Genomic DNA, 24,709 nt, shown 5'->3' with positions numbered 1-24,709 from the left:
CCTGTGTAAATAAAATAACCACACTATATACATAAAAAATATTCAAAGATAAACAAAGATCGATCGTATCGAAATTCCTGAACGAAATTTTATCTTGTTCCTAGTAACGCAGCATATATTTTGGCGTAGGGCGTTACTTATTTGAAATTAATAATTTACAATAAACAGTTCTATGTGTCATTTGTTGGAACTTTGCGTATTTAGATATTTACGTAGTTAAATTAGGCCAAACGCATAAAACAATTGTTTATAATTGAAACAAAATAATATCATTTTTCAGTACCGTGTAACGGACTACAATCTTGTCAACAATTCTCAGACGACGGACAGTTGTTTTCGTAATCATGTTTATTTATTAATATTTGTGTTATTTTACATCTATAATCAAAATGTCTGAGGCTACAGATACCACAGTTGATGCGCCTGATCCTGAGAAATTAATTTGCCGCGGTTGCTTAAAGGAATGGGGGCCAATGAAGAATATGTTTCATTGGGGTCTAGACGAGGATTTCTTCCGATATACAGATATTCCGGTACGTATTTAAATAAATATAGTCGTAATTTCTACATAAAATAGTTCTCAAACTCATTTTTGACGTATAACAGCATTAATTAGTCATAAAAATGCATATCACTAACAGTATTTATGTATTTATTTTAATCAATAAACTATCTGGCCGTCTGTCAATCATCGTTGCATTTCTGTCTCGCACATGTATTTTGACATAAGAGTGCAACAAGCAATCAATTATGTATATAACACTGTATATATACATAGATATGAGGGTTTGTTGTCATAGGAGGACATATTTGGGTGATAAAACACGTAATACCGCTCTTTATGTGTATTGCGGGTAGGCAGTAACTATGAAATTCAGCTTAGAAACATTAACAGCTGTTTCTGATGTTGTCAAAATGAAGCTGAAACTCAATAAAAATGTAAAGAAATGCTTCAAATAATGACTAGACTTATAGATATGTCTTATTTTATAAAGAACTTTTAGATGAATGGAGTATTTGAAAGTGTCTAAACATGGATGAACTTGCCTATGCAATCACTGTGAACACAAATACTGTAGTAAGACAGTCAGAGATTTAGTAGTAGCCTAGAAAATTTAGGAATACAACATATTTGCCTAATAAGCCTAAATATAAACCTGAAAGTTTCACAACTTACGGATAAGTTTTGAAAAACTTATCAGATACTAATCCTACTAATATTATAAATGCGAAAGTTTGTGAGTAAGTATGTATGGATGTTTGTTACTCTTTCAGGCAAATACTACTGAATCAATTACAATGAAATTTGGTATATAGGTAGCTGAAGACCCAGAATAACACATAGGCTACTTTTTATCCCAGAGTTCTCAAGGGATCTGGATATACACGGAAGGGTTTCCAAGCAAATAAAATTACTTGTCCTGTCTTACTGATTGACCGATTGTTGGGATACGAGGCCCACATTTACTTGCTATAGCCCAACATATTTTATGTTATTTCAGAGGGCACAGTCTGAAGGTCTATCGGAGCTGATCTGTGCCACGTGTGAGGCAGATCTGATGACCACCAAGCAGTTTAAAGATCGCTGCCAACAGTCTGACAAAGTTCTCAAACTAAAGATAGTGGTAAGTATGATTTTTATGCTTATCATTAAATAACTGCCTCTGTGGAGAGGTTGATGACGTATGTGACTGGTGATTATGAGGTCTCAGGTTCGATCCCTGGGTCAGTCAAATCAGTGTGTAGTCTTTTCTTATTTTTTAGAAACTTACCTAGTTAATAGTAATAGGCTCTGATGCAACTGAATACCAGTATGTATTTTAAATGGAGCGACTGTCTATCGGACCTCCACAACACAGTTACCTGGGTTATAACACGATACCCCTCAGTAAGACTGGTTGTCATACTTGCATCGGTGGTTGCATCTGACTACTAGTAATGACCGTCAAAGATCTTTGAACATGACAGCCGGGACCAACAATTTAACATGCCTTCCGAAAACGGAGGAACTCTGTATGTATAATATGGTCACCCATCCACAATACAACCTCAGGCAGACAGCTTAACCTCATAGATCGATCTATATCGCTGTTGTTACTTAACGACGAGTTTTTAAGCATAACAAATTTACAACATTTATTTATTCTTTTTCAGAAACAAAGTAACCCAGTGAAGACCGAAGTACAATGTAAAGTGACACCTATATTTGAATCAGATCAGCTTTTAATCTTAAACGTGACAGCGCCGGACCCGGACGACAAAATACTACTCCCTTGCCCATACGGTTGCAACGAGAAAAGTGCAAACAAAAATCATCTCTATTATCACTTATGTAAAGTACATAATACTAACAAGAATTTAACACTAGATATCAGATATTATTGCACTTTTGCAGACTGTGTATACAGCGTTGAGTACCTAAAAAAGTATTTTTCAGGACGTAAGTTTTTAAATCAACATTATAATAGGATTCATAAAGAAAAACAATTTAATTGTGAGTCTTGTAATGCCCAATTTGCAATGACTACCGATTACGAAAGACATTTGAAATCTTGTAATCTTGTTTTCATGTGTTCCATATGTCATGTTAGTTATGCAACTAACGAAAGTTATCTAGTACATTTGAAGAGAAAGCATCCGGATTTACATAAGCAATATAAATTAGAAAAAAAGGCGAAAAAACGCCGTGTTTGTAACACAGAAAATGTCAAACGAAAACGTAAGAAAAGTAAAAGTGATATGGCAACACTGGCTGTTAAAGATAAAGAGGATGTGGCTACACCGGTTGTTAAAGAAACAGAGAGTGTAGCAACACAGGAAATAAAAGAAGGTAGTCTGGCAACACCGACTGATGAAGATGACAGTCAACCACTGGCAACACTCAAGTCAACAAACATCCCATCATGGCAACTGCAAGAAAACTTCGAAATTGAAATTCCCATAGAGTTTTCAGAACCGGAAATAGACGTAGAAATAAAAAGCGAAGAGGAAGAAACGATTGTCGATGGTATAATCGACGATGAACCGGAAGTGTACCATAGTGAATTAACCAACACTTTTAAAAACTCTTCCACACAAATTCCGGAAGATTTAAGCGAAACATCTTTGCCGTGGAATAAAAACTATTTTGAAATACAGACAGACGACATGTCTACACAAACGGTATTTGAGGACCTACTATCTATAAAATCGCAACAAAGCGAGGACGAAATATTCTTCTCTGAATCAGTATCTTTATCCGATATACAAACACAAACATTACCTTTCGATTTCGCTTTAAACCGTTGTAATAAAGAAACGCAGTCTTGTATACCAGTGTCCCCAGATTTAAGCATCAAGGAGACTCAGACTTGCCTATGTCTTTCAGAGTCTACGAAACAAAATTTTCGTCTATTTGACAGTCTGTCTTCCAGTCCAGGCAGTAGTAATTTAACTTCAACGGAGACTCAAACTCATGATCCTCGGATGTCGGTCAAATCGGATGTTTTACTAAGTTTCAGTTCAGCACAAACTCAGACTTGTTTTGATAGCTCAGACGATGCCATGTGACGGTCACTGAAAATTGATTTCAATCGAAATCTATACTAATATGATATAAAGAGTTTGTTTGTTTGAACGCGTAATCTCAGGATCTACTGGTCCGATTTGAAAAATTCTCTCAGTGTTAGATAGCCCATTTATTGAGGAAGGCTATAGGCTATATATCATCACGCTACGACCAATAGGAGCAGAGTACCAGTAAAAGATGTTACAAAAACTGGGAAATTTTGACCCATTCTTTCTTATGTGACGCAAGCGAAGTTGCGCGAGACAGCTAGTTATTTAATATTGCCCTCGACTTCGACGTAGTTTGTCAGTTAGGACATTTCCAAACAAACTCTCATCTCCTATTTTATCCCCTTGGAGATAGAATTGACGAAATCCTTTTTATCTACGCCTACGTCATAACATCTACCTGCATGACAATTTCAGGCCGATTCAGTGGTTTGGACTGTGCGTTGATAGATCACTATGTCAGTCAGTCACCTTTGAGTTAGATTTAGATAGCTTATCTGAAACTTATTCGGGAGTTGTGTAACTGATAGTTACACTCGTTTTCATAGAACTTACCCCCGGTTCCTGAGTCTTTTTGTATGAGTTGTAACGCTATTGAATAGATAAACTACCGACAAATGTACCTCAGAAACCGGGGTTAATCCTTTTCTTCCAATAAACATAACTTTTGTATTTTACATATATTTAGTAAAATAAAATTAAGAAGGTAATATATGCCCCCCCCCCATACAAAATTAGTCCCCCCACTCTTCCCTAGTGTCCTTTATACTGTGATATTAATATATAACTCTAAAAATAAAAATTATATATTTGTCAAAATTATTTGCCGGAGCGTAAATTGAATATATCACGACTTTTAACTATCATTATCTTTTGCCCGCGTTCGTCCGCGTGGTTTGTGACTTAGGACAGAATTTTCATACAAACTTCCATCCCCTATTTTATCCCCTTGGGGGTAGAATTGATCAAAATTCTTTCTTAGCGGATACCTACGCTATAACATCTAATACAGTGGTTTGTGCTGTGCGTTGATAGATCACTATGTCAGTCAGACACCTTTGAGTTATATATATTTAGATTTAGAAATAATTATTTATGGAGAACTCAACTAAAATTAATGTAATGTTATACCCCCTGTAATAAAAGCTCCCTATATGTACAGACACTGTGTGTACGACTTACTACAGAAATATTCGGTTGCCAGTATTTATCGAACAACAAAACCGACTCGAAACAATTACTGCCCTTGTTCGGCTTGTGACGATCGGGTACCTTCGGGTGCGATCGTCACAATTCGGTTTTCAATCAGGCGCGGCGATGTCGAGCGACATATTTCCCGAACATTCAAAAAAGCAAAATCAAATGATTTATTTATTTAAGTCAAATGCTGACACTTATGATAGTCAATGATACAGAGAGTGAATTTACCGCCAGCTCGGAAGGTAGGGCCAATGAGAAGAGCTGGGAAGAAACTCCTGGCCAGTTCATCTACACATATTATTCGGGTTTTCCGCCCGGCTTGGCCCATTAATGCCGAACCGAATAATATGTTGTAAGCTTGATAAGTATTTTTATAGACTTTTCTAAATACAGATTGAAATTTAATTCATTTATAATATTATTTTTATTTGTATAATCTTAATATACTGTAAATATAATCAAGTTAATATTTCGGTACTATAATTTACTTATTGAATAAAATTGTAAAAAAATGTTTTTGTAAAAATGATGTCTCAAAAAGGTCAGGTGCTACTCGTAACCGGCGGTATGACAACATGTATGTATGTGAATGAAGCAAGGGAAGTTTTTAAGGATCGTATTATACTAAATGACGTTCTTTGGTCTCTGCCTACCCATATGGGATAAAGGCGAATTGTTTTTTGTTTTAATTTCAAAAATGGACTCCCGCACGAAGAATTGCTCTTGTGTTGGGTGGACTTTTACAAACATACAAACAACGGACACAAAGCACAACCAGACCCGAAACAAGTATTTATTGATCGCACTAATATAATTGTTCCGTTTAGGAATCGATTGTAATTATTTGTTAGTACCTAGGTACGACATTTTTTTTATTTTCTGTAGTTTCTTTTTTGTATAAATGTAAATATTATTTTAATTAAGTTAAACTTTATTTCTTTTAAAGTAACCTGGCTGTGATTGTACATAATAATTATTAATTTTAAATTAAATATATCGCGCAAAGATATTATAATGACAGCTATTTACTTAAGCTTACAGTGATTGTTTCAGCTGAAAACAGAAATCAATTAAAAATTATTGAATTTTTTAATATTCTAGGAGATGTATACAACCTCTTTATGTAAATAAATAATGAAAAGAATCGACCGAAAAATAATAAGGTTTTTTTTTTCAATAACTGAAAACCAGCAATTTTCTAGCTTTGTCTAATGCATAAAATATTTTAAGAATGTCTTTGAAAATCTCAATAAATTTACGTAAATAACAATAAAGTTCTTTTTAAGTAAATAAATATTTAATTTTTAAGTGACTAATCAACTCAAATGAATTAAATTTCATTCTGTGGTTTTCAAAACAATAAGTTTCATTTTCTAAGCTAAAACTATTAATTGTTATTTCTAAGTAATATTAGTAATTGCAGATATATTAAAATATATTTTTAATTAAAATTTTATGCTTTCGTTAATATCGCCGGAAAAAAAATATCTAACTATACTCGGCAACAAACGTGTTCACTACGTCATAATCAAAAGAATCATAGTAATGTGACAATGTGTAGTGAGCGAGAGACTCCGATATAATGACATGAGTATAGACAAAATAATGTTTAATTTACAAAATATGTAAATGAAAAGAAAACCTGAAAAATGTCTTACCCCCGGTTTCTGAGTTACATTTAGCGGTAGTTTATCCATTTAATCTGTTGTTTTTATATCAGCTTAAACGCTATCTATACTAATCTATACTAATATTATAAAGCTGAAAAGTTTGTTTGTTTGTTTGAACGCGTTAATCTCGGGAACTACTGGTCCGATTTGAAAAATTCTTTCAGTGTTAGATAGCCTATTTATCGAGGAAGGCTATAGGCTATATAACAATACGCTACGGTCTATTAGGAGCGGAGTAGCAACGAAAAATGTTACATAAACGGGGAAAATTTTGACTCATTCTCTTAGGTGACGCAAGCGAAATTGCGCGGGTCAGCTAGTTTAATATATGTATAAACTACCGCTAAATGTACCTCAGAAACCGGGTGTTAGAAATATCTATTTTCTTTAAAAAAACATTTGAATATATCTGCGATTACATCCTTATGTATAAAACAAAAAACTATTTTCTAGATATTTTTAAAAACTTTACAAAAATGTGTATATCTGTGTCTATAACAAACTATACTAATATTAAAAATTATTAATATAAGGATAACTTGTAAAAATAATCTAATTTAATGTAATATTCAAGCAACTGTCTAACTAATAATCGTGGTGTAAGCCTTGATTAGTTATATAGTATTTACTGTATATTTTTTTGTTTAAATAGACAACTCCCGCACTAAGAATTGCTCTTGTGTCGCGGGGACTACAAACATACAAACAACGGACACAAAGTACAACCAGACCCGACACAACTATTTGTGGATCGCACAAATATCAATGTGGGAATCGAACCCACGACTTCCCGATGCAGTGGTAGCGGCGTGGTGACCTAAACCACTGCGTCACGGAGGCAGTCTGAGTGAAGACAAAACACTGTATTTAATCAGAGCTTATACCATGTTTATTGGACTGTAAATAAATGTATATTCATTTCTATAATGTTATTTAATAAAAGTAAGCCACCTTACGTACTAGTATTTAACCATAAGAGCGCCTACCCGCGCGGTTATAGTTTAATATATTATGCAACTATAGGTGCCGCCAAACAACTTGAACAATTTCGCTACATCTTAGTGAACGATTTTTTAGGTCAGTTTAGGAATAACAGTGTTGCGCAAAGGCGACGGCGTTTCAGCTTCGACCACCCGACTGGTATAACAGCCAACCAAGTGTCCTCTGCACTGGCTCTACATTCTGTTTAATTTCTAATACAGCAAATTATGTTCAAGTTGTTTGGCGCCGTCTATACCTGACAATAGGGTAGTTGACTATCAGTCAAATCAGCTACTCTTTATGAAATGTCAAAAACACATTTTAGTATAGAAATATGGCATAGTGACGTCAGTTTCATATTTTCGTTGGTATCAAATGAGTGTCTAATAAAATGTTTCAGGCTGTAATAATTACAATTTCAACATTATTTACGAAAAAATACCTAGTCTGAGCATTTTAGATGAACCTTTTACGAGTACAAGTTTAATAATTTTTCGTTAACCCACCGCCGGTTTCTGAGTACATTTTGCGGTAGTTTATCTATTCAATAGCGTTTTTTATATGAGTTAAAACGCTATTGAATAGATAAACTACCGCTAAATGTACCTCAGAAACCGGGAGTTAGTTAACTACCGTATTGCAAGCGGTTGCATAATATTATTCAACTGTAAAAAGCTGTTACCGGTTAACTGCTAGTGCGTAAGGAAGTTTAGACTTCCAAATCAGTTATTTTGTACATATTTCATATGTATATGGGTCTAATTTACTTGTAAAAGTATTCTTATTATATAAATCAATGAGTATGTACGATTTAGTCAGTGACGAGTTGATGTGTTTCAAATATACTTTACACACTAATATAGCATTTTATTTTTTTATTTTGCAGCAACAAATATCAATTGATAGTTTTTAATGAATATAAGAAAATTGCCTGATATGTGGTAATAGACTCGCCCCTTATTACACGGATCTAACAATATTGATTGCGAAAAGTGAGTGTATTGTGTACCTCTCTGCCTACACTTTTGCGTCAAACAGGTGTGATAACGTGTGTTTGTACCTAAACTAAGCAAGAGTCTCCGCAAGTATAAGTAAGTCTGGTAAATTGCCCAATATATTAATAGGACAGGGCGATAGGCCGTCTTAATTTATTACATAGGACTAACATTGTAAATAGCGAAAGTTCGTATAGGTACCAATCACACCCATCTGCCAAAACCTTTTGGATATAACATGTACTTATTATATGTATAAAAAAGTAAGAACTATACATAACCTATCCTTATGTAAAATTCAAAACTTAGTTATACCGACGGAATACCCTAAGTGAATTCGTAAAAGAAGATTCCAGAACGAATTTTTCAGGAAATCTTCGGACGATTTTTCACACGGCAACATTCTGCATGAATACCAACTTCAGTGGAATCTAGAACAACGTACTATCGATTCAACACTCTGCGCACACTCGCTTAAATAATATCATTACACAGACCGTGGCACAAGACAGAACACGAAATAATAATTTTTATACGGAAATAATAAAATATAGTGCCAAAAGGTTTCAAAAATTTGCAAAAATATATATCAATTTATTAAAGAAAAAATGACTAGGCCGTAATTTTTATTACAGTACGTTTTTTAAATAAAATATACGGAACATTTTTGTATCGAGAAGGAATATTAAATTTGTGAAAACGGCGTCTTTAGAGTGTATTGTTTTTTTAAAACCAATGTATAAGGCGGCTCCTGCCGTTTTCAAGAGTGAAAATCGACGGCTCGTGTGTACGGAGTCAGAAGATCATCCTTATTGTATATCGTTACCTCCCGACATTAAAAAATGTCACTCCCGAGAGAATTCAACTTTAGTCAGGTAAGAATTTTACATGATTTATTAGTTACAAGCAATTTCCGAACGAAATAATTAACAACAGATTTAAGAAAAAAAAATATATGAGAAAAAAAAACAAAAGCGTTTTTAAAAAGAAATGACGTTTGTTTTTTTTACGCGTAGATTATATTTAAAAAATTAATTAAATATTCTAAAATGTCTGTATCGTTAAGTTAAATTAATTATTTACAATTTTTCTGCAATAAAATCATCAAAAAACTTGGGGCGACCTATTTTTATCGCAGTAGGAATAGGAAGCCATCTTCACCTGAACTTTAGAAAATACTGTCCTAAGCTATATTTATTTACAGTTTTCAATATTAAGACTGAAAAATGGGCATGCCTTTTGCGTATTTAAAAACAGACTGATATTTCTAAATACGCAAGTACCCTTTCATCCGCTTTTTGCGTCTCATAAAGTTGATTTTTAAAATACATTTGTTATTTTAACGGAAAAGAAATGTAATCTATTTGAAAACTTATAACGGTGAAGGAAAACATTGTAAAGAAATGCCTGTGAGTTGTTATAGTCAGTTCTTGACAGAATACGCAGTCATTCTTTCATTTAGCCAGCGTGGCAGACTCAAGACTTTATCCCTCACACATTTTAATAGGAAATTCATACAATGCGGTGTGATAGCAATGGATTTATATCACTTTAAAATCTAAACAAAGATTTTGACGGCTGATATATTTTTAAAGCAAATTTTTGAGCCACGTCAAAGGCTTTCGGCTTGAACAACTTTGACACTAGGTTGACCACTAACCATACGATAAGAAGAAGAAAAGTTGATTAACCTTTTGACAAAAACTGTCTATGGATGGCCAGTATAAATTGTTAGTTTTAGCTGAGCGTCTCCATGCTTTCCCGTTTTTGACAATTAAAGGTGTTGTTATGTCATGTCAAAGGACTTGAACTTTGACACTAGGTTGACCATTAACTATACGAAAATTAAGAAATAATTTCTTAGGCATTTAGACGAGATTTTTGTCACAAAAAAGGATTGGTTAAAGACCATTCACATAGAAATACTCGTATGACCTTTAAAAAAATGTTGATAATGTTTATCTTCAAAAACTTTGACATTATAGTCCATCAACTTAGTAGAGAGTGTTGTATGCAAGGTTCGCGGCTGGAGGTATACAACATACAGAATGTATAACATCAGTGACTCGACTTATACAGCTGACGGTGACCTGTTTGATACAGATACTTTATTTTTAAAATTCACAGTAGTTTTAGTAATAATTTAGATAAATCGTGCATGCCAAAGCTCTCTTCTAAGGTACCTACATGTATTAAAATGTCAAGTAAACTTCCCCCAGGCATAGAAAAAGATGGGTGATCAGTTTTCTTTTTGTATTACACCAGTAACCATACGATTAAAAAATGACAAGATGTCTATAAAATCGTTTGCTTTCAAAGCTTCCGTTTTTTAGGAATTAGATAACGTTTTACCTAGATACTAAAACGCTAAGCCTTGCCAAATACGAATTGGCAGGCGGACATACCTTCGAGAATTTTGTGGAAATAGGTAGCTATGCAGGTTTTATTACGATGTTTATCTATACTAATATAATAAAGCTGAAGAGTTTGTTTGTTTGTTTGTTTGTTTGTTTGTTTGAACGCGCTAATCTCGGGAACTACTGGTCCGATTTGAAAAATTCTTTCAGCGTTAGATAGCCCATTTATCGAGGAAGGCTATATATCATCACGCTACGACCAATAGGAGCAGAGTACCAGTGAAAAATGTTACAAAAACGGGGAAAATTATGATTCTCTTATGTGACGCAAGCGAAGTTGCGCGGGTCAGCTAGTTATACAGATAAAACGAGAGATAGAGAGGACTGGAAGAAAGGAGGTCTTTGCCCAGCAGTGGGACAGTACGGGCTAACAAAAAAAAAATCGAGATATATATGACTTTTGATTACAATGACATGATTAAAGACTTTGCCATATATGTAGATTATACTAAAATGGTTTTAAAAAAATGGGGGTTGGTGATAAAAAAGGTAAAAATTAAGGGACGTATGTATTTTTTAAAGCGACATAATGAAAAAAGGCTAAATATAAGAAAAAAAGTGTAAAGGGTGGGCATCCCTTATTTCTAAGGAGTATGAAAAATAGAGGTTGGCTGATTCTCAGACGTACTCAATAATTGTTCACAAAATTTCATGAGAATCGGTCAAGCCTTTTCGGAGGAGTATGGCAACGAAAACTGTGACGCGAGAATTTTATATTATAGATCTAATAGATAGTTTATAACACATAAGATACATTTTACCCCGGGAAATCTTTTTAAGTCAACGAGGTTGGATAGAAACTCAGGTAGTTAATATTATATGCGTAGCGCTGAAATTTTTCTACCTAGTTCAAATAGAAAATATATTATTTACGTTTCACTGAAACTGGTTTATATCTAGTAAATAAATAATGAAGGAAGAGAAGCTTTCAGAAAATGTTGAAAGAAATAAAGAAATCAAATCTTGACTGAAAATAATATTAAGGAAGGCTTTACACGAGACTGTTTCTGTGATCTACTTAGTTTGTCAAAATACATAGCCTAATTATCGGAGACATGTTTATATGATATTCGAAAGTTTCGGATACCCTTAAATGTAGGTATATATTATATCCGAATATTATAATATATTAATATTTTTATCCGAAAAATTCGGATACACCTAAATATATATCCGAATGTATTCTAATAACACAGGTAACTGTGTTGTGGAAGTCCGATAGACAGTCGCTCCATGTAAAATGCTGATATTCAGCTGCTTCCGGTGAGACTGTTAGCCGACTCCAGCATAGTTGGAAGACAACAGACTTATAGCTACAAAAAAAATGTATATCATATTTTTTAAAACAAAGTTTCGGGTTCGCCAGTCTACAAAAAACAATTAATAACTGAGCAATATTTCAGTCTACCTACTTTTTTTGTCTAGTCGTAGCATTAGTCATACTTTCGTCCTAGGAACTTGCTGAAACGATGAGTCACAGACAAAATCTAGTCACGGAAAATATTGTGAAAGTTTTTGTTGCGATTTTTTAAAAAGATAACTTAACTATTGACTGACTTTATGGTACGAGTGATAATGGATACGACTGTCAATATCCTACTAATATTATAAATGTGTGTGTTGCCAGTGATGACCTATGGCGCTGAAACGTGGTCGCTCACTATGGGTCTTATTAGAAGGCTCAAAGTCACCCAGAGGGCAATGGAGAGTTTCCCTGCGAGATCGAATCAGAAATGAGGAGATCCGCAGGAGAACCAAAGTAACCGATATAGCCCTAAGAGTTGCGAACCTCAAGTGGCAGTGGGCAGGGCACATAGCTCGCAGAACCGACGGCCGTTGGGGCAGAAAGGTTCTGGAGTGGCGACCACGAACCGGGAAACGTAGTGTTGGCAGGCCCCCAACAAGATGGACCGACGACCTGGTAAGGGTTGCCGGAGTCCGATGGATGAGGGCGGCCCAGGACCGGTCCTATTGGCGCTTGATGGGGGAGGCCTTTGTCCAGCAGTGGACGATTCCCGGCTGAGATGATGATGATGATGATGATGATTATAAATGCGAAAGTTTGTAAGTACATATTTATGTATGTGTGTTTGTAACTCTTTCACGCAAATATGTACTTTGAATCGGTTATGAAGAAATTTGGTACGTAGGTAGCTGAAGACCTTGAATAACACATAGGCTACTTTTCATCCCAAGGGATTGGGATTTACACGGGAAGGGTTTCCATTGACGAAGTCGCGGGCGGCCTCTAGTGTGGTATAGCATCAAACAATATAAATAAACCCATTTATATAATCCTATTTATATCATAAATTAGCTGACCCGCGCAACTTCGCTTGCGTCACATAAGAGAGAATGGGTCATAATTTTCCCCGCTTTTGTAACATTTTTTACTGGTACTCTGCTCCTATTGGTCGTAGCGTGATGATATATAGCCTATAGCCTCCCTCGATAAATGGGCTATCTAACACTGAAAGAATTTTTCAAATCGGACCAGTAGATCCCGAGATTAGCGCGTTCAAACAAACAAACAAACAAACAAACAAACTCTTCAGCTTTATAATATTAGTATAGATTAGGTTTAACCCGAGCCTTCGTCTAAGTGAAAAGATTTCCTGAGGTAAGATGTATGATGTAACATAAAACAAACAAAGTCGCAGGTAAAAAGACTAATCATTTATTTATTTTTTATATATTTAGAAGTATATAAGTATGTTTATCAGTTATTTGGTTACAGTACAAGCGCTGCTTAGTTTGGAATCAAATGACCGTGTGTGAGTTGTCTAATAATATTATTTAAATCAGTGGTTCCCAACCAGTGGTCCGTGGAAGCCAAAATATGGTCCGCGAATGAGTTTAAAATTTTAAAATTTCAGGGTGATTATTACACTTTGTTTTTAATATACTAACATAGTGTTCTCCGCTTACAAGAATAATATAAAAGTGGTCCCGGACTATGAAAAGGTTGGAAACCACAGAATTTAATCAAGATCTGGCTTTTTAAATTAAAAAAATTCTCCACCATTGACATTTCGTGACAGCAATGATTCATGCTACAGTCTACATTCAGAAGCAAGTTTCTATCGACCGATCTCGGAGACAAGCCTGCCTGACACAGAGTAATCAATAGTAGGTACACTTTACAATCAGTTTCGGGCTTATTTATTTACTAGTGCGTCCTGACTGTGCTTGGGTTACACCGGGTTATCCTTAAAAAAATAGGGTACGTGGGACAAATATGGCCAGTCGAAAAATATGGCCACAAATCATTACCTATTCGAAATCTCATGTATGTCTCACTTTAAGTACGCGACATTTGAGGCGCTCATAGCCAGTTGTGCTCACCGGTCAGTTAACGATATCTGGGTTAAGCAACGGTTGGCGCGGTCATTCTATAGATGGGTGGCCGCATAGTACCTAGTACCTTACTATAACTTTCCTTCCAGCTTTGTTTATTCACTGCATGAAAAAAATGCCTTGGAAAAAAGTATCCTGTGTGTTAATCCAGGTTATAAGCTATCACAGTACCGGATTTCATTAAAATCTGTCCTGTACTTTTTCGTGAAAGAGTAAGAAACATACATACTTATACATTCTCACAAACTTTTGCATTTATAATATAAGTATGTTGTATAATCAGAGAAAAAGTTCATTTCTTTTTATCTAGTCAATCTTCCATTTTAACTTTTCGCTTTTCATCGCAATAAGCAGAAAATTCAGTAATTGTAGACTAGTTTTAAATTTGTCACGGAAGCAAAGGTTTCTAGAAATTATGAATTACTAGAGGCCGCCCGCGACTTCGTCCGCCTGGAAACCCTTTCCGTATAAATCCCGATCCCTTAGGAACTCCGGGATAAAAAGTAGTAGTAGTCTATGTGTTTTTCTGGGTCTAACTTTATACCGATTTCGATGAAATTTAGTACAAAGGCAGCTGACTACCTTTATACCAAATTTCATCGAAATCGGTTCAGTAGTATTTGCGTGAAAGAGTAACAAATATCCATACATCTATAGTAATATTATAAAGCTGAAAAGTTTATTTGTTTGTTTGTTTGAACGCGCTAATCTCAGGAACTACTGGTCCGATTTGAAAAATTCTTTCAGTGTTAGATAGCCCATTTATCGAGGAAGGCTATAGGCTATATATCATCACGCTACGGCCAATAGGAGCAGAGTACCAGTGAAAAATGTTACTAAAACGGGGAAAATTATGATTCTCTTATGTGACGCAAGCGAAGTTGCGCGGGTCAGCTAGTTTAACTATAACTAGAAATAGTCGTGTACTATAATATGCTCAATGTCAGTCATAGTAGTTCATCAGTAATAATGAGTGACTGAAAGATTTATTAACTTTCCCAGAATAGCACTGATCGATATTCTAAACACAAAGAACTTAATGAACTTACTAACATAGCTGTTTTAAAAAATAAGAGAATTTTGACACTTGTTTTCATAAAATCAAATCATTTAATACGACTAGCTTACCCGGCAAACGTTGTTTTGCTATATAAATAAAAAAGTGTCACTTAGGGGTATGAAAAATAAACGTTGGCCGATTCTCAGACCTACTCAATACGCTCACAAAATTTCATGAGAATCGATCAAGCCGTTTCGGAGGAGTACGATAACTAACATTGTGACCGGGAAATCCCTCTAGAATCCCTCTGCTGGGCAAGGGTCTCCTCCAAAATGAGGGAGCGGTTACGCCTTGAGTCCACCGCGCTGACCAATTGCGGGTTGGGGACTTAGTATACCTTCAAGAACTGTTCTAAAGAAGACATTCAAGGTTGCATCACGTTGTTTTCCTGCACCGTTGAAACGAGTAACTTCGAAAAGTCATTGGTGTGTTGCCTCGGGTTAGAACCTACGACCACTTGCGTGGGAGGTGCCAACTTATACCACTCGGTTATCACTGCTCTAAAGATACTTTGTACGTCTGAAAATTATCTATAACTAGAGGCCGCCCGCGACTGCGTCCGCGTGGAAACCCTTCCCGTGTAAATCCCTCGGGAACTCCGAGATAAAAATTTAAATTTAAAAATTAGCCTTTGTGTTATTTTGAATCTTCAGCTAGATATATACCAAATTTCATTTTAATCGGTTCTGCAGTATTTGCGTGAAAGAGTAACAAACATCCATACATACTCACAAACTTTCGCATTTATAATATTAGTCGGAAGTAAGGATACTTAGTACGTCTAAAATTATCTAGAATAGTACCTAGAGTATTACAGGGAGCTTGGGTCGGGGCGTGTATAAAATCAATACTGAACGACATTTCATAGCGTACGTGCTTAGTACATATAGCTTGATAGTCGTTATGTGTTGCATTCTAGGAAGCTAGGTGTGGCTTAGTTATCTATCGATTTGAAATGTTACATTAATTGTCAATTTGGCTGGTTAGTTTATAAATAAACTAGCGGCCCGCGATTTCGTCCGCATGTGCGTTAGTTTTCCCATTTTTAATTTTGATTTTATAGCCAGAATCAGCAAAAAGAGGCGCACCGGCCTATATCCATACTAATATTATAAATGCGAAAGTAACTCTGTCTGTCTGCTACCTAATCACGCCTAAACTACTCAACCAATTTGCATGAAATTTGGTATGGAGATATTTTGATATCCGACAAAGGACATAGGCTATATATCATCACGCTACGACCAAAAGGAGCAGAGTACCAGTAAAAAATGTTACAAAAACGGGGAAAAATTTCACACATTCTCTCTTATTGGACGCAAGCGAAGTTGCGCGGGTCAGCTAGTTTCTTATATTTTTCTATGTATTACAGTTTTCTAGTAAAACATTTCGATGATTTATTTTCATTATTTAGATTAAGGAGTATATATAGCTTAATTTAAAAGAATATATGCTTCTTTAGGGACAAACACAAACTGATAGTGTAGTTAATCCTGCACTCGAAATATCATTACAAAATTATGTAAATGATCAATTTTATAGACATTCAATCGTTTCGTTTCATGACAAACTTTACATTGATTTATTACTATTCGTTTTATTGGAACGCGAACCTTGAATTTAAGTTCAGAACAATGTTTAGCAATAAAATGTTCAAGGTTTATTAAAATGACGATGTTTAAATGCAATAGGTAATATTGAGACTGATTTGACTGCCTACAAACACAATATCACGCTTGTTATATTAGAAGGCGTAGCATAGTTGTACGAAATACGGACACGGATTATCTGACAACCTAATGGTGACTTTTGAAGGAAAACTGACAGGTTTTTAGTCAGTAAACCCAAGTAAAGCCGAAACGTCTGCTTTCTCCTTGGAGCATGAATCCAAATTATATAAATAACTCAAAGGTGACTGACTGACATAGTGATCTATCAACGCACAGCACAAACTACTGGACGAATCGCACTGAAATTTATCATGCAGGTAGATGTTATGACATCTGCTAAAAAAGGATTTTGATCAAATCTACTCCCAAGGGGATAAAATAGGAGATGAAAGTTTGTAAGAAAATACAGTCCTAAGTCACAATCCAAGAGGACGAAGTCGCCGGCAAAAGCTAGTTAGAAGTAATTCTCACTTGTTTTTGAAAACATCGTGATGCAACGTTTCATGCCTGAGAGTTCTTTAGAACAGTTCTTGAAGGTATGCAAAGTCCCCAACCCGCACTTGGCCAGCGTGATGGACTCAAGGTCTAATCCCTCCCTCATTCCAGGTGATTCTTGCCCAGCAGTGGGATATTAATGGGATAAATTTATGTTAGACTAGCTGACCCGCGCAACTTCGCTTGCGTTACTTAAGAGAGAATGGGTCATAATTTTCCCCGTTTTTGTAACATTTTTCGTTGCTACTCCGCTCCTTGTAGCGTGATGTTTTAGTAGTTTATAGCCTTCCTCGGTAAATAGGCTATCTAACACTGAAAGAATATTTCAAATCGGTCCAGTAGATTGTGAGATTAGCGCGTTCAAACAAACAAACAAACTCTTCAGCTTTATAATATTAGTATAGATTACAATTTAAAATACTATTTTTTGCGTTAAATAGCACAGGAATAAAGCCTTACAGCCTTGACATTCTAATTCCTACCTATTATATCATAGACAAGGTTTAACCCAAGATACATTTTCTTACTAAAAATAGAAAGAATCAATGTACCGTGATAAAGGACATTTCGAGAAAAGAAATCGATAAAAAGCATAGCGTAGCATAAAAATATATTCATAATGGCGGCGGAAATATTATTCTCTTGTTTTTATAGACTTTTCATGTCTATTTTTCCTTGAAAGGTGAAACAGAGGTCATAATGGGTGAATCGTTTAAGGCCTTGTGCTACAAAATGCTAGACTATATATCAGCTTAGCCTTTGTTCCAAACTATGTTGAAGTCGGCTTCCAGTCTCACCGGATGCAGCTGAATACTAGTGTATTACATGGAGCGACTGCCTATTTGACCTCCACAACACATTCACCTGGGTTATAACACGATATAACCCTTCGGTAAGACTGGTTGTCAGACTGTCAAAGATCTTCGAAAATTACAGCCGGGACTGTTTTTCAATTCGCAACAGTAGTTCCTGAGATAAGCGCGTTCAAACAAATAAATAAACAAACTCTTCAGCTTTATAATCTAATATACTTATAAAATTCTCGCGTCACAGTTTTCGTTACCGTACTCCTCCGAAACGGCTTGACCGATTCTCATGAAACTTTGTGATCATATTGAGTAGCTCTGAGAATCGGCCAACATCAATTTTTCATGCCACTAAGTGACACTTTTTTTTAATTTTTTTATGGCAAAACAACGTTTGCCGGGTCAGCTAGTATTAGTATAGATAGATTAACATCACGATTTAACTAATAGGAGAAGAGCTGAAAGCTACTACGCAGACGAAGTCGCTTGCCAGAGCTAGTAAAACATTATAGAAACAACCAGACAATTGTCACATTTGTCGTCTAGAGGTCAATGTCCTTTTTAATACGTCTGGGTTTGTCGGTAAAATAATATTATATTTGTGCTTGAACTGAAGTCAAAGTTCTGTGATTAAAAATTAAATTTTGAGGTTATTATACGATTGTAATCTTTATATATATATAATTCTTCTGTAAGTGTGTACGTCACTGAACTTCTCTTAAACGACTGGACCGATTTTGATGAAATTTTTTGTGTGTGTTCAAGGGGATCTAAAAATGGTTTAGATCATTAAAAAAAGTTTTAAATTTTCAAATTAAAGACGTGTAGACAGGACAACGTCTGTCGGATCCGCTAGTATAATAGTATTGTTTTTAACTTTTCTTTCCTTTTATTTCATGGGTTAATTTGATGTAATGGTCTGATAAATGTAATAAAAAAATAAATATAATTGGACAACTCACACACAGTCACCTGATTCCAAACTAACAGAGCTGGTACTATGGTAACCAGACAACTGATAAACATACTTAAATTAACTCAATAATGCCACAAAATTTGCCACTATACAGTGTATTTCAAAAAAATAACAAGTGCTTCCTATTTATACTAGAATGTTTTGTAATAGTAGTCCGCAGTTAAGTAACGTGCCCGGTATATGACAAGCTCGCCCCCTATTACATGGAACTAACATTGTTAATGGCGAAACGTGGATGTATTTCATACACCTCTAGGCTGCCTACACCTACGGATATATTAGTAAGTACCAATGTACAGTTCGGTCATTAATTAGATTCTGTCATTTGAATAATAGTCAAATTAGTTACTTTTTATGAAGAAATATTTTAAAAAGTTAAGTTAACCATTTATTATAGCGATTTGGACAAACGTTTTTAAATATTCAAGGGAAATGAATTAGAATTCGTCTCACGCAAAAACATTAGTACCGTGTTTCTCAAAAATACAGCCTGAAACACTAAGTTACATAACTTAAATCTTTCGTCCTACACTAGTCTGGTTTCATCTGCGTCATCTTAGATCTACGTCACATAGAAAATGGCTGACTGCTGTTGAGTAGAGCCAGCCAATAATCTTGTGCGTCATAGTTCAGTCATCTAGATGAATGACAGGGAATTGGGAAATAGACTGGGTTTACGAATAATTATTAAACTTGTACTCGTAAAACTTTGATAATTTTTCGTTTTCGTTTGACTGCCTTCGTTGCGCAGTGGTTTAGGTCACCACACCGTTACTAATGCGTCGGGAGGTCGTGGGTTTGATTCCCACACGGGACTATTGTTTGTGCGATCCACAAATAATTGTTTCAGGTCTGGTTGTACTTTGTTTTTTTTAACCCTTTACCCTTTTTAGGGTCTCCTCCCAAACGAGGGGTAGGGTTAGGCCCTGAGTCCATCACGCTGACCAAGTGCGGTTTGCGGTCTTACACATGACAAATTTTTAGGCATGCAAGGTTTCCTCACGATGTTTTCCTTCACCGTTGGAACAAGTGATAATTATTTCTAATACACACATAACTTGGAAAAGTTATTGGTGTGTTGCTTCAGATCCGAACCTGCGACCAATTGCGTGGGAGGTTGTTTGTATGTTTGTAAAAGTCCCCGCGACACAAGAGCAATTCTTAGTGCGGGAGTTGTGTTTAGAAAAAAAACTGTTCGAGGTCACCTTCTAGGATCAAGCAACTAAATCCAGGTTGTTCTAGAATGTGTCAGGTCAGGGTTTCTCCGGCCCCTGGCAATGAGCCAACACCTGATGCTAATAGGCCTACTATGACAGCCTTATTACAGTAAATAGCCTTCGTCGGCTATTGACCCGTGCTAGTGCATTAAAAAAAGGTGAAAAATGCTAGTCAGATTGGTAGGGTTTATACCCTTATCTATACTAATATTATAAAGCTGAAGAGTTTGTTTGTTTGTTTGTTTGTTTGAACGCGCTAATCTCGGGAACTACTGGTCCGATTTGAAAAATTCTTTCAGTGTTAGATAGCCCATTTATCGAGGAAGGCTATAGGCTATATATCATCACGCTACGACCAATAGGAGAAGAGTATCAGTAAAAAATGTTACAAAAACGGGGAACAATTTCACTCATTCTCTCTTATGTGACGCAAGCGAAGTTGCGCGGGTCAGCTAGTATTTTATAAAAACCGGCAACATCTTTTGTTGATGAACATTAAATAAAAAAAACACGTTTTTTGTATGGGAACCCTCGGAAATATTTTTTTATTCTGTACTAGCTTTTACCCGCGACTTCGTCCGCTACCTGAATTTTCCCATTTTATTTTCCCGGGGCAAAAAGTAGCCTATGTCCTTTTTCGGGTATCAAAATATCTCCATACCAAATTTCATGCAAATTGGTTTAGTAGTTTAGGCGTGATTGAGTAACAGACAGACAGACAGACAGAGTTACTTTCGCATTTATAATATTAAGTATGGATTTGTTGTTATAGCGGCAACAGAAATACATTATCTGTGAAAATGTCAACTGTCTAACTATCACGGTTCATGGGATACAGCCTGGAGACAGACAGACAGCGGAGTCTTTAGTAATAATGCCGTTTTTCACCCTGGCCTTTCGACAAAAACTACGGATTCTTAGTGTTTTTTTTTTAAACAACTCCCGCGCTAAGATTGGCTATTGTGCAGACTGCAACTATTAAATTTGAGGATCGCATAAATAAATTGTTCCGCGTGGGAATCGAAACCACGACCTCTCGACGTAACGATATCGACGTGATGACCTTAACCACTGCGCCACGGAGGCATTAGTAATAGGGCTTTTCTTTCTGTTTACGGAACTTTAAAATCATCTACATTTTTTTTAATCCTTTGCTATCCCACTGCAGGGCAAGGGTCTCCTCCCAAACGAGGGGGAGGGGTTAGGCCTTGAATCCACCACGCTGGCCAAGTGCGGGTTGGGGACTTTGCATGTCCTCAATTATAATAAATTTGCATAGGCATACACGATAATACAGTTTTAAAATCACACTGCCCTAGTTTAATACCTCTTTCATTGCATTACGCAAGTATTCTGACATAATATAACACGGTCCCGCTGACCAACACCCTGCCTTTATACAGCTTCCTAATCACTGCCTTGACTGCGAGAATTAAATATATCTACTATTACAATAGGTCGTAGTTAAGCAGAAAGGACCCAATTCACAATCCCACCACAATGGAGTCAAGCATGTTATCTTTCTCCTGAGGGTAAATTTTGACACTCTTCATACTGTCGGTTGAGTCGAGGTAGTAGGAAAACTAGTTTCCATGTACATTTTAAAAATAGGGATTTCACTACATCATAGATTTGGCCCTCAGGAGAATAATTACATACCTAACTCCACTGTGTCCAAATTGTGGACTGAGTCCTTTCTGCTTAACTGCGTCCAATAGAAATAGAATAGAAATATTTATTTGCTCAGAAAGTAGGTACATATTTAGATGACATAATATTATTAAAAAACAAAATTAAAAACCATATTTGCGACTTTTGTTTCAAGATTGTTATCGTATATTGTATTGATTTTCATTAAGTTCTTTGTGTACGGAATATCGATCAGTGCTATTCTTGGAAAGTTAATAAATCTTTCAGTCGCTCATTATTACTGATGAACTACTATTACTGACATGAAGAATATTATAGTACTAGCTGACCCGCGCAACTTCGCTTGCGTCACATAAGAGAGAATGGCTCATCAATTTCCCCGTTTTTGTAACATTTTTCGTTGCTACTCCGCTCCTGACGGCCGTAGCGTGATGTTATATAACCTATAGCCTTCCTCGATAAATGGGCTATCTAACAGTGAAAGAATTTTACACATCGGACCAGTAGTTCCTGAGATTAGCGCGTTCAAACAAACAAACAAACTCTTCAGCTTTATAATATTAGTATAGATGAACTACTATTATTGACATGAAGAATATTATAGTATGCGACTATTTCTAGCAATCCTACTAATATTATAAATGCAATATGTGAGTATGTATGGACGTTTGTTACTCTTTCACGTAAATATTACTGAGCCGATTACGATGAAATTTCGCCTCTAGTTGTCAAATAAATATTTAATTAATTGATTAGGTATTATGACCACTACCCTGGACAAGTGCGAGTTGTAGTAGGTATAGTGTCCAATTATATTCTCATTATAATTTAAAGTTTGAAAGTCTGACAGCCAGTCTTACCGAGGGGTATCGTGTTATAACCCAGGTAACTGTGTTGTGGAGGTCAGATAGACAGTCGCTATAGTAAAATACAAGTATTCAGCTGCATCCGGTGAGACTGGAAGCCGACTCCAACAAAGTTGGAAGAAAGGCTAGACTGATAACTTAATCTTTATATTTTGTCCTCAGGAGTTCTCGAAGCTGGACACTCAGGTCCTCGGGACGTCAGCACCACCTACTTCAACAGCACTTTCCTGCTCCATCGACCTGCCCACTGATGCCATCTCCGATGTAAGTATACCTTCAGATTTATTTTGTACTAGCTGACCCGCGCAACTTCGCTTGCGTCACATAAGACAGAATGGGCCATAATTTTCCCCGTTATTGTAACATTTTTTACTGGTACTCTGCTCCTATTGGTCGTAGCGTGATGATATATGGCCTATAGCCTTCTTCGATAAATGGACTATCTAACACTGAACACTGAACAATAATTTTTCAAATCGGACCAGTAGTTCCTGAGATTAGCGCGTTCAAACTAACAAACTCTTCAGCTTTATAATATTAGTATAGATTCCGCACTAAGAATTGCTCTTGTTAAGGGTAAATGGGTTAAACAAACCTTGGCGCGGTCATTCCATAGGTGGATGACCGCATAGTGGTATTTGAACTGGGTGTCTTGCTTCGGAGAGCACGTAAAAAATTGGTTCCGGTTGTTGTCAATTAAGATAACAGTCGTTAAGCCATTTCAAAGGGCTTCGGGCTTAAACAACTTCGTCACTAGGTTCACCACTAACCATACGATATGTTCTTGTACCCGCAGGCCGTGTTGTCACCGGACAAGGCTGGCTCTCTGCTCTCGGTGCAGTCAGCACCTCCGGAGCAGAGGGAGCGACCAGCCAGCCTGCTGCTTGAGCTGCCGTTAGCCACGGTAAGTAAAGAGACGTATAGATGTGAGTGTGTGTGTGTGTGAGAGAGAGAGAGAAAGAGGAAAGAGAGAGAGAGAGAGGGAGAGAGATAGAGCGACCAGCCAGCTTGCTGCTTGAGCTGCCGTTAGCTACGGTGAGTAGAGAGAGATGTATAGATGTAAATGTTTATATGTAAGAGAGAGCAAGAGAGAGAGGAAGCGAGCCAGCCTACTGCTTGAGCTACCGTGTGTAGAAAAAGAAGAGAGATTCATAGGAGTTTTGTGTTTGTGACATTTTTATTGCTACACACATATTCGGTTTCGCCATATCCGATTAATACCAAACGCTGTACACGTACTCTAAGCAATACTACGCACTATTACTAATACCCTTTATGTTTGTGTTCTGCAGCAAGTAGGTGCGTACCTCTCCGCGATGTCGCCGACCGAGCAGGAGGAGGACTCGCTGCTGACTCTGTCGTCAGTGACGGCGCGGCCTCTGCTGGCCGCCTCCAGGAAACTGAGGCCGCCGCCTGACTCCTCGGCCGAGTGAGTAGCAACAACTTTTTAAAATCGTTTTTTGATACGAGGAGCTCGTGGCTTAATTAACAACAGCCGCGCAGGTCGATCTCTGAGGTTAAGCCATGCTTGCTGAGGTTGATTTGTGGATGGGTGACCATCTTATACATATAGATTTCCTTCGTGTTTTGGAAGGCAAGTTAAATTGTGGGTGCCGGCTGTCATTTTCTTTGAAAGTCGTTAACAGTAGTCAGAAGCTTGAAAGTCTGACAACCAGTCTTACCGAAGGGAATCGTGTTATAACCCAGGTAACTGTGTTGTGTAGGTCAGATAGACAGTCGCTCCATGTAAAATACTGATATTCAGCTGCATCCGGTGAGACTGGAAGCCGACTC

General features: G+C 36.4%; 2 protein-coding genes across 2 annotated transcripts in view; both read left to right on the top strand.

Annotated features, from left to right (window-relative positions):
* Window positions 1-325: 325 nt before the first annotated feature.
* On the top strand, window positions 326-8,242 carry LOC142985548 (uncharacterized). Its single transcript, XM_076133783.1, has 3 exons — window positions 326-533; window positions 1,503-1,625; window positions 2,155-8,242. Exons 1-3 carry the CDS (start codon window positions 390-392, stop codon window positions 3,547-3,549), a joined length of 1,662 nt encoding a protein of 553 aa, XP_075989898.1. The 5' UTR covers window positions 326-389; the 3' UTR covers window positions 3,550-8,242.
* A 663-nt stretch (window positions 8,243-8,905) lies between these two features.
* Window positions 8,906-24,709, top strand: part of LOC142985547 (monocarboxylate transporter 12-like) — a 32,696-nt gene continuing 16,892 nt past the window's right edge. Inside the window, exons 1-4 of the mRNA XM_076133782.1 lie at window positions 8,906-9,276; window positions 23,078-23,179; window positions 23,712-23,819; window positions 24,208-24,344. Of these exons, the coding sequence (XP_075989897.1) occupies window positions 9,244-9,276; window positions 23,078-23,179; window positions 23,712-23,819; window positions 24,208-24,344 (380 nt within the window). The 5' untranslated portion in view covers window positions 8,906-9,243. The remainder of the gene's footprint in view (window positions 9,277-23,077; window positions 23,180-23,711; window positions 23,820-24,207; window positions 24,345-24,709) is intronic.

The sequence above is a fragment of the Anticarsia gemmatalis genome, chromosome 30, assembly GCF_050436995.1.
Source record: "Anticarsia gemmatalis isolate Benzon Research Colony breed Stoneville strain chromosome 30, ilAntGemm2 primary, whole genome shotgun sequence".
In the NCBI taxonomy this organism is placed as follows: domain Eukaryota; kingdom Metazoa; phylum Arthropoda; class Insecta; order Lepidoptera; family Erebidae; genus Anticarsia; species Anticarsia gemmatalis.
Note: the sequence above shows the minus strand (reverse complement) of the source record. Positions and strands in the feature narration are given on the sequence as shown.